Source organism: Pipistrellus hanaki (genome assembly GCF_964339955.1).
Source record: "Pipistrellus hanaki genome assembly, chromosome: 3".
Classification (NCBI taxonomy): Eukaryota; Metazoa; Chordata; class Mammalia; order Chiroptera; family Vespertilionidae; genus Pipistrellus; species Pipistrellus hanaki.
Window position 1 is genome coordinate 171456706 of NC_140505.1, and position 12644 is coordinate 171469349.

At 46.3% G+C, this 12644-nt stretch overlaps 1 protein-coding gene across 1 annotated transcript in view; it reads left to right on the plus strand.

The window, feature by feature from the left end:
• Positions 1 to 5772, plus strand: part of ANO2 (anoctamin 2) — a 277160-nt gene extending 271388 nt beyond the window's left edge. Inside the window, exons 23-24 of the mRNA XM_084878468.1 lie at positions 3126 to 3231; positions 4252 to 5772. Coding sequence (XP_084734594.1) covers positions 3126 to 3231; positions 4252 to 4524 — 379 coding nt within the window. The 3' untranslated portion in view covers positions 4525 to 5772. The remainder of the gene's footprint in view (positions 1 to 3125; positions 3232 to 4251) is intronic.
• The last annotated feature ends 6872 nt before the right edge of the window (positions 5773 to 12644 follow it).

The window sequence follows — 12644 nt, forward strand, 5'->3', positions numbered from 1 at the left end:
TGGTGGACAAAATTGATTCTATTAACCACTTTATCACTTTACCTTTTGTGGACATTTCTAATCTTAAAGCTAATTATCTCTTTTTTAATTAGTGTCTTCTAGTTACTCAGTGGAAAAAATGTGATAAACTTCTTAGGATGAAGGCTGTGTTGTTGTTTTTTTTAATTATGAAATCAGAATTTATATTGGAATGTAAACAACCAATCATTTACTGGTGGCAGAGGCTTACTGGAGCCTGTTTTTCAAACTATGAGTCATGGTTCATTATTGGGTTATGAAATCAATTTGGTGGGCCATGGTAGCATTTTAAAGAATAGAATAGATTAAGATAAGGTGGAACAGAATAGAATAGAATAGAATAGAATAGAATAGAATAGAATAGAATAGAATAGAATAGAATAGAATAGAATGAGGGTGACCCAAAATATGTATACACACTTTAACAGCTGATAGATAGCTCAATTAATATTTTTCTTTTCAATTTTAACCCCTTGGAAGTAATATATTATTCAAAGTGTGTATATATTTTTATAGAACACCCAGTAGAATGGAAAGAATGAAATAGAATAGAATAGAATAGAATAGAATAGAATAGAATAGAATAGAATAGAATAGAATAGAATAATACTAATGCATTGGAATAGCAATAGTATCTTTTGTATAATTTTCATTCCAGTGCCATATATTTATGTGCATTAATTCAAAATGTATAGTTACTACTGTAGGTCACAGTTGTTAAAAAAGTTAGCTTTGGAAAGAGAAATGCAAACAGATGTATAATTAAATAAATTGCATATTGTTCTTTTCTGCGGATAGCTTGTCCTGTTGTTCCTAACAGAGTACCTTTAGCCCATTGGCCTAGGTGTATTTCAAGCAGAACTTTTTGGACATATCTATGTATTAGTCTTTCCCTAGATCCTTAATTAGATGGATGTGCCTGTTATATTCAAAACGTGTTTTGAATACTTAAGGAGAGCAAAGTGACATTTTCAAAAGCTGGGGTGAGTTAGTAGCAGAGGTGGGACCAGAATTAGATTATTTATGGATTCTTTCCAGACTGGAAAAAAGCAGGGTGAGCAATGGCTCTCATGCTGAGGTCAGTGAACATCTGTTCCTTCATAGATGAAGCTAGACAACAAGCGAAACAGGCTTTGATTGCAGCAGGAGGGATTGGGCTAGACCTGGGGAAGGCTTTCCCTGTGGTAAGGAGTGAGCGTGTGTGTGTGTAAGACCTTGGAGGTCTTGAAAAGAAAAAGGAGGATCAATTCCCTTCAGCCATGGGATTCTTTGGGGGGGCGGCAGCAGGACAGTGGGGAGCCTGAGTTTTTCCCATCCCAAGATGTCCTTATTCCTTTAGCCACGCTCTCACTCACTCTCTCCCATTAGCAAGCATAATTGGAGCTGGCCGTGTTTCTGTCCTCAGCCACGGATGGATGTGATGAATGCCGTGGTATTTTGCTGGGCTGCAGTTAGTTTTGCTTTTCATCCAAATGTCAAACCAAGCCTGCAACAGCTGTGATCAGCTGTTGGAAGAAGGGGAGTTGAGTGGGGAGGGGGCAGCTCCTGGCCTCTTGCCCAGCCCTAGCCGATTGCTTAGTGTCCACCTCTCAGTTTGTCTTTTCTGTTGCTGATTCTATCACTAGGGCTTTTTTCTATCTTCTTGTGTGCATCTCTTTTCAGGATGTTTTTCTTTTTCTCTTCTTCCCTCATCTCTCCTTGGGCAATTGGAAGTCACCATGCTTTGATGTGAATCTTTCAAAACAGCTGGTGCATTCAGGTTAGGGGGAGCTACAGAGAGCACCCACTTCTGACACACACACACACACACACACACACACACACACACACACGCACAAACACACCTGCCAATTGCTACAGACAGTAAGGTGCTGTATGAGATAGGAGAAAAGTCTGAATTCGGCCTGACTTGGATTCCTGGCTTACCTTAGCCTCCTGCTGTCAATGAGACCTTGGACAACTACTTGAACTTCTCTGAACCTCAGTTTCTTCTTATGTTATATGGGGATATCAATGCCTGCCAGAGGATGCTGTTGTAAAGATTAAATGAGGAAACTTAAAAAAAAAAAAAAGTTCCTTGCTCAGAGATTGATACATACTGCCACCTTCCCTTCCTATCTCCTCTGATAGAGTCCCCACTCAATGGTCATACATCCTGCATTGTGGCCTGATGCCACCCCACCCCTTCCTCCAGCCCTGGGCTTGCTTTGATTTTATTGAGCGTCAAAGCTTTGCTGAAGTCTATGGAGGAAACAGTTTCATGCAGGATCATAATTCTTCTGTTACTAGCTTTTGTCATCTTTCCAGGTTTAGAAAAAAGTGAGTCTGAGAAAATGAGCCATTTCTAACATGAGTCATCCCAGGATGGGGTAGGGTGGAGACAGCAGTGAGGAAAAGCCCCTCCAAGGGTCTGAGGTCTGAGGAAGAGGCATAAGTTCATGTCAGATCACTGACATTTGTTTCTTAAGCCATATAAACAACTTATAAAGATGGCCAGTTAAAGAGGATGACACTGACCAACTGTGACTATTATTATCAGCCCTCCTTCCCCAAATTCATTATCTTCAGCTTGGTCACTTCCCTTTGAATACAAGAATGTAGTCATCAAATGAGGCCAGCCTCTCTCAAAACCATAGTCCCATGGCAAACACTTGGGCATGAAGTCTGGGATTGTCTGCTGGCACCTATATCTTCACTGAGCCCACAGGTTATAAAAACTGTATGAGAATGGAGGAGGGGGTGTCTTCCTTCCTCTCCAAATGCCATAAGCTAGTGGGAGCCAAGGTAGATTCACTGTCCTAGGGTCTTTTCATGATTGCTGGGCTCCTGTGGAAGGAGAATCCAGACACCAGAGGATTCTTTTGGGGGATGTTAGAGAGTAGGAAAAAGACATTTCTAGTCTCACATTGTTTTTTTGGGGGGACTTTGGTCTTTTTATCCCACAGACACTTGGTTGGGCCATGGATTCCTTCTCTCTACCCCTTTTCCCCCAAGTAGGAGAGCCAAGGCTTGCCTGCTGCTTTGACCCCTGAGGTTCCCTCTAGAGCTACAGTACCCCATTTCTTCCATCTCTTCTCAATCTGAACACCACATTTCTCTCTTGGCAGGTTTAAGGATTACCGAGAGCCACCATGGGCCCCAAACCCATATGAATATTCCAAGCAGTACTGGTCTATTCTGTCTGCCCGTCTGGCTTTTGTCATAATCTTCCAGGTGAGTTATTCCAGTAAGTAGTTGCCAATTAGGACTTAAACTGCAAAAGTTAAGACAACCATGTCTCCTTGCTGGCCCCTCATCTCCAGGTTTTCATGGCACAGGTGACATAGGGGCCTTCACAGGTGGCAGGCAGTGAGTGCTCCCTTCCCTGGGAATCCACGAATTGTTGGATTTGCAGAAAGAAACTAAAACACAGAATAAGAATATAAGGCAGATGTTGAATAAATTGCAGGGTGGAGATAGATTCCCATTTCAACCTAAGACAACAAAGGGAAGTGGGAAGAGCAGTGGAAACCAGAGTCTCAGCTCTAATGCAGACAAACAGCTCCATCTGAACCTTTTTCCTAGCCCTCTCAGCTGGCTCCCTCTCTTGTTCCTGTTGTTTTAGGCCCTGAGACATCTGGTGGGAAGGGCCGCCAGAACCATCCCACCATTCATGAATGAATAGCAAACCTGAGCCCAGTGATTCCTATCTCTGACAATAGCAGCAGCTCCACTTGTACCTCCAAGATTCTCTGAGCATGAGGCCCCCCTTCCTGATTCTCCACTTGGGGCCTTGTGGGTCTTCAAGCAAAACTGGAGCCCCAACCCAGATCCTTTTCTCATCCACTCCCTCAGGCTTTTGTAATCCCTGAGGGCGGATCTCTAGAAGGCTCTAAAATATCCTGCCCCTGACCCAAGCCCAGGAAGTGAAGGAGCCCCACGGCTAGTCTTTCACCTAAAGAAGACAGCCATTTTTCCTCTGGGGAGATGGGGTGATATATTTGAAAAATCACTCAGACATCCCCTGTTGCCCCACCTGTTGGAGTCTCTTCACTTTACCATATGTCACATAAAGCATTGACTGACCCTGTGAGAAGTTAGTTAAAAGGAAGAATGTATGACTCAGAGCAGCTCTAGATGACCTAAGGCAGCTCTACTGTTGAGATGATCACTCTGAGGGGCAAGAATAGACTGGTACACTGATGTTCCCCAGCCAAGCCTTCTCTCTGTACTCCTATTTCTCACTTTTGACAGAACCTTGTGATGTTCCTAAGTGTCCTCGTGGACTGGATGATCCCAGATATCCCCACGGACATCAGCGACCAGATCAAGAAAGAGAAGAGCTTGTTGGTGGACTTCTTCCTGAGAGAGGAGCATGAGAAGCTCAAGTTGATGGATGAGACAGCCCCCAGCAGCCAGGGAGTGAGCCATCAGAGCAGGAGGAGCCGGGCAGCCAGCTCAGCACCCTCTGGCCATAGCCAGCCAGGCAGCATCGCATCCTCTGGTTCTCAGCACACCAGCGTGTGAGCGAGCCAGCCCCACTGCTGAGGGGGTGCTGCAGCAGTGAGAGAACATTCACAAGCATGTCTGTGCTTCTGCACAGTGTGGTGTCTGTCATCTGCCAGGATATGTCACAAGGGGGTCTTGAAATGGGTGTATGTGTGAAGAGAGAGAGAATGAGCTCAGAAAGGAAGTGAAATGATGCTGCTTCTTAGAAACTTCAAGATTAAGTTTATTTTACTGTAGCCTTTTGGGGGATTGGTACCATTTTGAGTTTCTCTATCCCAGAATTCCAAGGCACTGAAACCAAGGGTCCTTATGACTTGGATTAAATTAGCTTTAAGTCCTAGCTCTAGACATCATATCCTTCTTTCTATTTATACATACCCCTCAGAGACTTAACATTTCCCCCAATAATCAGCAGCCCCCAAAGCAGAAGACAGTAGCTCAGACCTGACAAGTGGTCACAGGATCCAGATCTGTCAGGATAAAGATCACATCTTCACCTAAGTTATATTTCAGTTTCCATGCCCTCAATTGGAACAACCCCCTGGTTACTTCCCCATGAGACTGGCAGAGGGACACCATAAAAGGCCTCAGAACTGTCCTCAAGATCTGAAGAAATGTTTTATTATATTCATCTCACCTCTGACCAATCAGCTCCCCACACAACCCTGAACCCCTAACCCATGGTGTCTTCTGATTTTGCTCTATATAATCTATACTCTATTGGAGAGTTGGGCTTTTTTTTTCTTTTCTTTCTTTTTAGAGCATAAGCTCCCACCTCCATTTGGCCAATTCAATATTAAACTTTTTTTCTTTCTATACTGCAAACCCCTGTTCATGCATTTTGTTGGACCAGTGTGTGTAAGTATGAGGATTCCAGGAAAAACATCAGAGTTCCAGTAACAGCACCATGAGCCTTCCCTATGTTTCCTCAGGTACCTCCTCATTTCAGATGGCTGCAGGCCATGACAGAAGCGTAGTCAGGGCCCTGTTGTAGCATTCATTATAAATGATCATTCCCCTGCTTCCCACCATCACCCCAAGAAAATTCTGAGTACTTACAGTCGAGGCTCTCATAGCCTCAGTGGATGCAAATTAAATGACAGGGCTGATCATTACTGTGGCCACTGGACCTGATGGTGAGTTGCAAAGTTTCAAACCTGGGCTTGTCTACAGTTCATGTCACAGGGGTGCTTTGAGCTGAATGTAACTAGTCATCATTTTATGCAGATTCAGTTTTAAAAGAAAATAAATTGAAACATTCTTTATAAAAATGCTTCTCCTTGTCTTTGGTTTTCTCTCCCCTCACCCCAACCAATATTTATTGAGCACCTACAATGTGCCAGGCATTGTTTTCAGAATAGAGATACGTGAGACAAAAATCCCTGCCTCATGGTGTTTACGTCATGGGGAGAGACAGACAGTAAGCTGATACATGTATAGAATTTTAGACAGTCATAAGTGCTATGGAGAAACAAAAGGAATAAGAGACAGGAAGTGTGAGGATACCAAAGTTAAGGGACTTACCATTTTATATGCAAATTCATTTCAAACCCAAAATGATTAAAAGCTTACATTTTGCAATGTTAACATCATCGAATGGTAGCAGCCTTCCAGATCTCTGTTGTGATACGATTTTCAAGTATAGTTGGAACCAAGGGGCAAACATCATTCATCACTGCCTTTCACACACCTCAACCCCACCTGCTTTCCAGAAATCAGCTGCAAAGTCCTCTTCCTCTGGCCCTGACCCCATTTTACAGGTCAGTTTGGTGGAGTCGAACCCAATGCCTGAATAGAAGCTGCAAAGAGGCCATGCTCCAGAGGAGAAATGGGAGTTATGCTGATATTTGATTATATCCTGTGATGTGAGGGTTCATGGGTGCTTAGGCTGGTCATCGTGGCTGCTCTACATGCTTCTTGTTTCCTCCCATACATGTGCAGGATCACAGTGCTGCCAATCCTGGCTCTGCAAAGTGGGTCCTCTTTTTAAAAGGATACCAGGGCAGCCTGGTTGGCATGGCACAGTGGTTGAGCATTGACCTATGAACCAGAAGGTTGTGGTTCGATTCTCGGTCAGGGCACATGCCCGGGTAGTAGACTCAATCCCTAGTGGGGGGCGTGCAGGAGGCAGCCAATCAATGATTCTCACATTGATGTTTCTATCTCTCTCTTCCTCTCTGAAATCAATAAAACTATTTTTTTTTTAAATGATACCGGGGCATAGCTGCAGCTGTTAGTAAAAGCAACAAACATTAATGTCCCAGGCCACTTATACATAAGAAACCCCACGATGCATTTTAATTACATCACACCTTTCAGACTGGGGCTAGATTCAAACTACAGCAGCATGAAAACATTGCATCACTTCTGATAATCTGGGGAGAGTCAAATTTCACTTCAAGGGGCATTAATGATGGGGAGATTCCAGGCCCATATCCCCAGTGACTCCTACCAGCATGGGTGGAGTTGATATTTCCAGGAACCAGTGATGGCCTATAGTCAGGATGTACACCATCAGGACACCCACTTTGTAGTGACTGAACCACACTCAAGCCCATTGGTTGTCCATGGCTGGTTCAAGACCCTACCTCTTATCCCTCTTCTTTTTAAAATTCAAAATTTTCATATGACCCTAGAAGTGAAACTTGCACACCAAGAAAGAGACAATCTAAAAATCAACAAAGAACGTCTTAGTCGAGTAGCTCAGTTGGTTAGAGTGTCATCCCCATATGTCAAGGTTGCAGGTTCGATCCCCAGTCAGGACAACCAGTGAATGCACAAATAAGTGGAATAACAAATCAGTGTTTCTCTCTATTTCTTTTCCTCCCTCTCTCTCTAAAACCAATAATAAAAATAAATAAATAAAGCATACAAAACAACGAAGAAAGTAAAATCACCCACAATCCTTAAATCTATAATCAACATTGACAATTACTATGGTTTTTTTTTTTTTCCAGACTCTTATGCCCTTTCAAGCACATCTGCATTTTTAAATTACAATTATGCAGTATACTAGAGGCCCAGAGCACGAAATTCATGCATGGGGGGGAGAGGGTGGCGAGGAGGGTGTCCTTCAGCCTGGCCTGCACCCTCTCCAATCTGGGACTCTTCATGGGATAACTGGCAGTCGGACATCCCTCTCACAATTCAGAACTGCTGGCTCCTAACCACTCCCCTGACTACTTGAATGCCCTTTACTGCTTCTGCCTGCCAGCCTGATCGTCTCTAACTGCTCCCCTGCTGACTTGATTATCCCTAACCACCTTGCCTCGGCCCTGCACTCTGGGACCCAGGATTCCCTCCTCCAGCCAACCATAGGCACCTGGGATCTGGGCTTCCTTCCCTCTGGTCAGCCACAGGTGCCCAGGCTGCTGCAGACTCAGGGGATGGTGGGACAGGTGGCTTTGCCTGTGCTTCAGCTACAAGTGCTGGCGCCTGGGACCTCAGGGTGAGCGGCTTCTCCATCTCCCAGGCCACAGCCAGGCACAGGTGCTTGTGCCCCGGACTTCAGGATGGGTGACTTCTCCGACTACCAGGCTGAAGGCCAGCTGTAGGTGTGGCGCCTAGACCGCAGATAGGCAGCTTCTCCATCTTCCCTTGGATGCAGTGTGGGCAAGTTCTTCGGCTGGCTGTGGCCTGGGATCACGGGGCAGGCGGCTTCTTCATCTCCCGGGCTGCATCCAGCCTCAGGCACTGGCACCCAGTTTCTTGTCTCCCAAGAACGTGGGGCGGGCAGACATGAGGCAGGTGGACGTGGGGTGGGCAGATGTGGGGCGGACGGATGTGAGGTTTCTGAGGCTGACTATGGCCTGGGATCACGGGGCAGGCGATTTCTTGGTCGCTGTGGCTGCAGCCAGCCTCAGGCCCTGGAGCCCAACTTCTCTGACTCCTACAGGCTGGGAGCGGCTGTGGGGCGGAGCTGTCACCATGTTTTCATTTCAATTTGCATACTCACTCTGATTAGCTATTGTGCCTTGCGGAGTAATGTGATTTGCATGTTTGTCTTTTATTAGATGCTGAATTATTTATTAATTATTGTAATTATTAATACAATAATTAATAAATAATAATACAAGAATAAACTCCTTGTTTTGCATACTCACAATTCTAAACTTACTTTTGCACCATCCTGTATATAACAAAATAGAGTTGGTGTTAAAAATGAATTCTAAGTCTCCTGCCTTTTTATATTGTCACTAGAGCAGGTCTGGCTGGGTGGAAGGGCCACGGGAGAGGGGGGGAGGCGGGGGGCGGCGCGCGCGTTGGCTGGCCACTGCACCCTCATTGGGGTGGGAAAGGCTAGCAGGGAGAGGAGTTGGGGTAGGTTGGCCAGCCGGCCTCACCCCCTGATTGGCTGATTCGCTGGCTGCAGTGGGCATCATAGCTACCAGTCATTCCAGTCATTACAGCATTTGGTTGCTGACTTTTTTTTTTTTTTTTTAAATATATTTTTATTGATTTTGTACAGAGAGGAAGGGAGAGAGATAGAGAGTTAGAAACATCGATGAGAGAGAATCATCGATCAGCTGCCTCTTGCACACCCCCTACTGGCGATATGCCCGCAACCAAGGTACATGCCCTTGACCAGAATCAAACCCGGGACCCTTCAGTCCCCAAGCCGACGCTCTATCCATTGAGCCAAACCGGTCTCAGCTGGTCGCTGACTTTTTATCTATATAGATAGTCATCCCTTAGTTTGCCAGAGTACACCTACAGGTAAAAAGATTTTTAACAAGTTGGTGGTAAAGATGCCACAATGTTCCTGCAGGATTTAAGTGCTCATTCCCAGCTGCAATCAAGACCCTGATAGAATCATGTTAAGTGAGAGGGCAGCCCAGTCATTATCACTGCTGTGGGATGAAGCTCATTTTCCTCAGTTCAGATGACTGTAAAGGGCCACTCCAGCTCCAGACTCCCTGTGGGATCAACAGAGGCTTCCAAGGCAACTCATTGCAGCTCGGATTCTCCCTCTGCCTAGTTCTGCTTCCCTCATGCCCATAGTTCTAGAGCACACGTCCCAGTACACCTCCTTCTAGGTACGCAGGTCTCAGGCTTATAGTCAGCTTCCCAGACAATCTATAAGAAACATAGCATTTGCCTTATTATAGGAGTGATGATTTGGCTGGATTTACCACCTTTCTCTAAAAACAGTGGACAGTTAATCCATGACCATATTTTTCCTCCTAGCTTGATGCCAATTGGATTTAAAATTTTATTTTTGTAATTAAAAAACTTCACTGAAACACATCTTGAAATGAGTGACTTTTATTCAATACTGGAGGCTTGATGCATGAAGTTTCATGCAAGAATGGGTCTTCCTTCCCTTGGCTGCCAGCAGCACCTTCACTCTGGCCAGAGCTGCCTTTCCGCCTTCCCACACTGCCCAGAGGTCCAGAGCAGCTGGGGTGGTGTGGAATGCCTGCATTGTCGCCATGGCAACAATCAAGTGTCCCGCCCCACCCCCAGCCACTCAGCACCTGTGTATGCAAAGTAACCCACCATCTTTGTTGGGTTACTTTGCATACTTACTCCTGATTGGCTGGTGGGCGTCATGAAGGTACGATCAATTAGCATGCTACTCTTTTATTCACTATACTAGAGGCCTGGTGCACAAAATTTATGCATGGGGGGTGGGGGTAAGAGTGGGGGATAGGGGTGTCCCTCAGCCCAGCCTGCACCCTCTCCAATCTGAGACCCCTCAAGGGATGTCCGACTGCCCGTTTAGGCCCGATCCCGGTGGGCAGTCAGACATCCCTCTCACAATCCAGGACTGCTGGCTCCCAACTGCTCGCCTGCCTGCCTTTCTGATTGCCCCTAACCGCTTCTGCCTGCTAGCCTGATCACCCCCTAACCACTCCCCTGCCAGCATGATTGATACCTAACTGCTCCCCTTCCAGCCTGATTGCCCCCAACTTCCCTTTTCTGCTGGCTTGGTCACTCCTAACTGCCCTCCCCTGCTGGCCATCTTGTGGTGGCCATCTTTTGTCCACATGGGGGCAGGATCTTTGACCACATGGGGCAGACATCTTGTGTGTTGGAGTGATGGTCAATCTGCATATTACTCTTTTATTAGATAGAATAGAGGCCTGGTGCACAGGTGGGGGCCGGCTGGTTTGCCCTGAAGGGTGTCCCAGATAAGGATGGGGGTTCCCTTGGGGCATGGGGTGGCCTGGGTGAGGGGCTTGTGGTGGTTTGCAGGCAGCCACGCCCCCTGATGACCCAAGCAGATGCCCATCTTCTACAATTTAAACTTTGTAACCTAGGGCTCTGTGGCAGCAGGGTATTTATTTACCTTCTATAATTGAAACTTGGTAGCCTTAAGTGGAGGCCTGGGTCAGACAGGGTGTGTGGAAAGCTTAGCTTCTTCTATCGCCTGGGAAACCCAAGTCTCCTTCCTGCTTTCTCTGTGCCACAGCCATCTTGGCTGGGTTAATTTGCACACTTGCTCTGATTGGCTGATGGACGTGGCTTGTGGGAGTGGCTTGTTGGTGTAGTGGAGTGATGGTTAATTTACATATTACTCCTTTATTAGATAGGATGCCTGAAATGGGGTGATTACATTTAGTCTTCATATTCACCTCTCTTTGAGCTCTGAAAAGTGCTCTCCCAATACAGAAATGGAATCCAGTGTATCCATTCCAACTGTTTTGGTTACTCTAAGTGTAAATATTTCTCTTTCCTACATCCAGCATGGCTAGAGAGCGGTCCATTTCCTGAGTAGGGGCAGCTGGGGATTGAGAAAAATGAAAGAGACAAGACACAGAGATAGAAGGAAAAAGCTGGGACCAGGTGGGACTGCTGCCCTCTTCTGATGGAGAGACAATGACTGAGAGGCCATGCAGCGTGTTTATTCTATACCCCCAAATTCCTGGAAGTTTCACCAAAAATCAAGACAAAGGAGATTATTTGCATTCTTAAGTGGGCCCGTGTCTTATTCATTCCTGGTGCTTGACTGGATTTACATATCAAACCCACTCCTCAACATCTGGGCAAAGATAAGAGTCAATGCTGAGAACACATCTGCCTTTCTGGTAAGATGTGTATCCAAGATAAGGCTCTTGGGTTCAGCTAACAATTATTAAGAATTCCCATGTGCCTTCCCAAGCACTCTCTACACTAAGAAAACACTAACGTTTTGTATTGTTTTTCCAGTTGTTTAAATTTTCATGTTCACTTCTTCTTTTTCAACATTTTATTTTGATCATTTAGGACCAGGCCCATTCTAAAATACATCCTCCTCCCTGGAACTAATCCATCGACAGCAGTTCCTTGAATAACATCATTCCAGTCAATGTCATTCTATATAATATAAGGCTAATATGCAAATAGACTGAACAGAGGAACAACTAAACAACCGAAAAAGCGGTCGCTATAACGTGCACTGACCACCAGGCAGCACGCATGAAACATAGCAGGTGTCATAGCAGGCAGCAGAGCATGGAACATGGTGGGTGTTGGTCCTGGTGGGATGGTGGAGCAGGTGAGCAGGGGCACCAGACCATGGTGGGGCACTGGTTGCTGTCATCAGGGTGAGCTTCTGGTGATTACTAAAAATTCTTTGCTCCCATGTGTCACAATTTCACCCGGTGCTCATACCTGATGCTGGCTCTGGCCCTGCTTTCACCCCCTGCTGGCATCAGAGTCACTGTTCACCACCCACCACCCACTGCCAGTGCCCAGCACTGGCCCCAATTGCTCAGTGTCATTAGCTGATGTGAGTGGCAGCTGCAAGCAGTGGCTGCTGGCCCCAATCCTCCCTGAGAGCTTCTCCACCTTACCCTGCTCCTGAGGGGTGATCAGGGCCAGCAACCACCACTCATACCCATTGACGATTCCAGCCCTGCTCAAACCTGCTGCCGGCTCCAGCCCCAATCGCTCCATGCCATCAGTAGGTGCAAGTGGGGCAGCGCCATCAGCACATGGGACTGGTGGCAGCAGGACCAGGGCTGCCAGCAGACAGGGGACCAGGGACTGCAGTGGGAGGGGCCAGGCCAGGGTGCGGAGGATGGGCTGAAACCCACCCCTGTGCCCACTGCCTTGCAGCCCACAGTTTCTTTGAGGGTGCATGAATTTGTGTGCTGGGCCCCTAGTCCAATATATAATAATAAAAGCCCAGTGACCAAGTGGCGGAATGATCA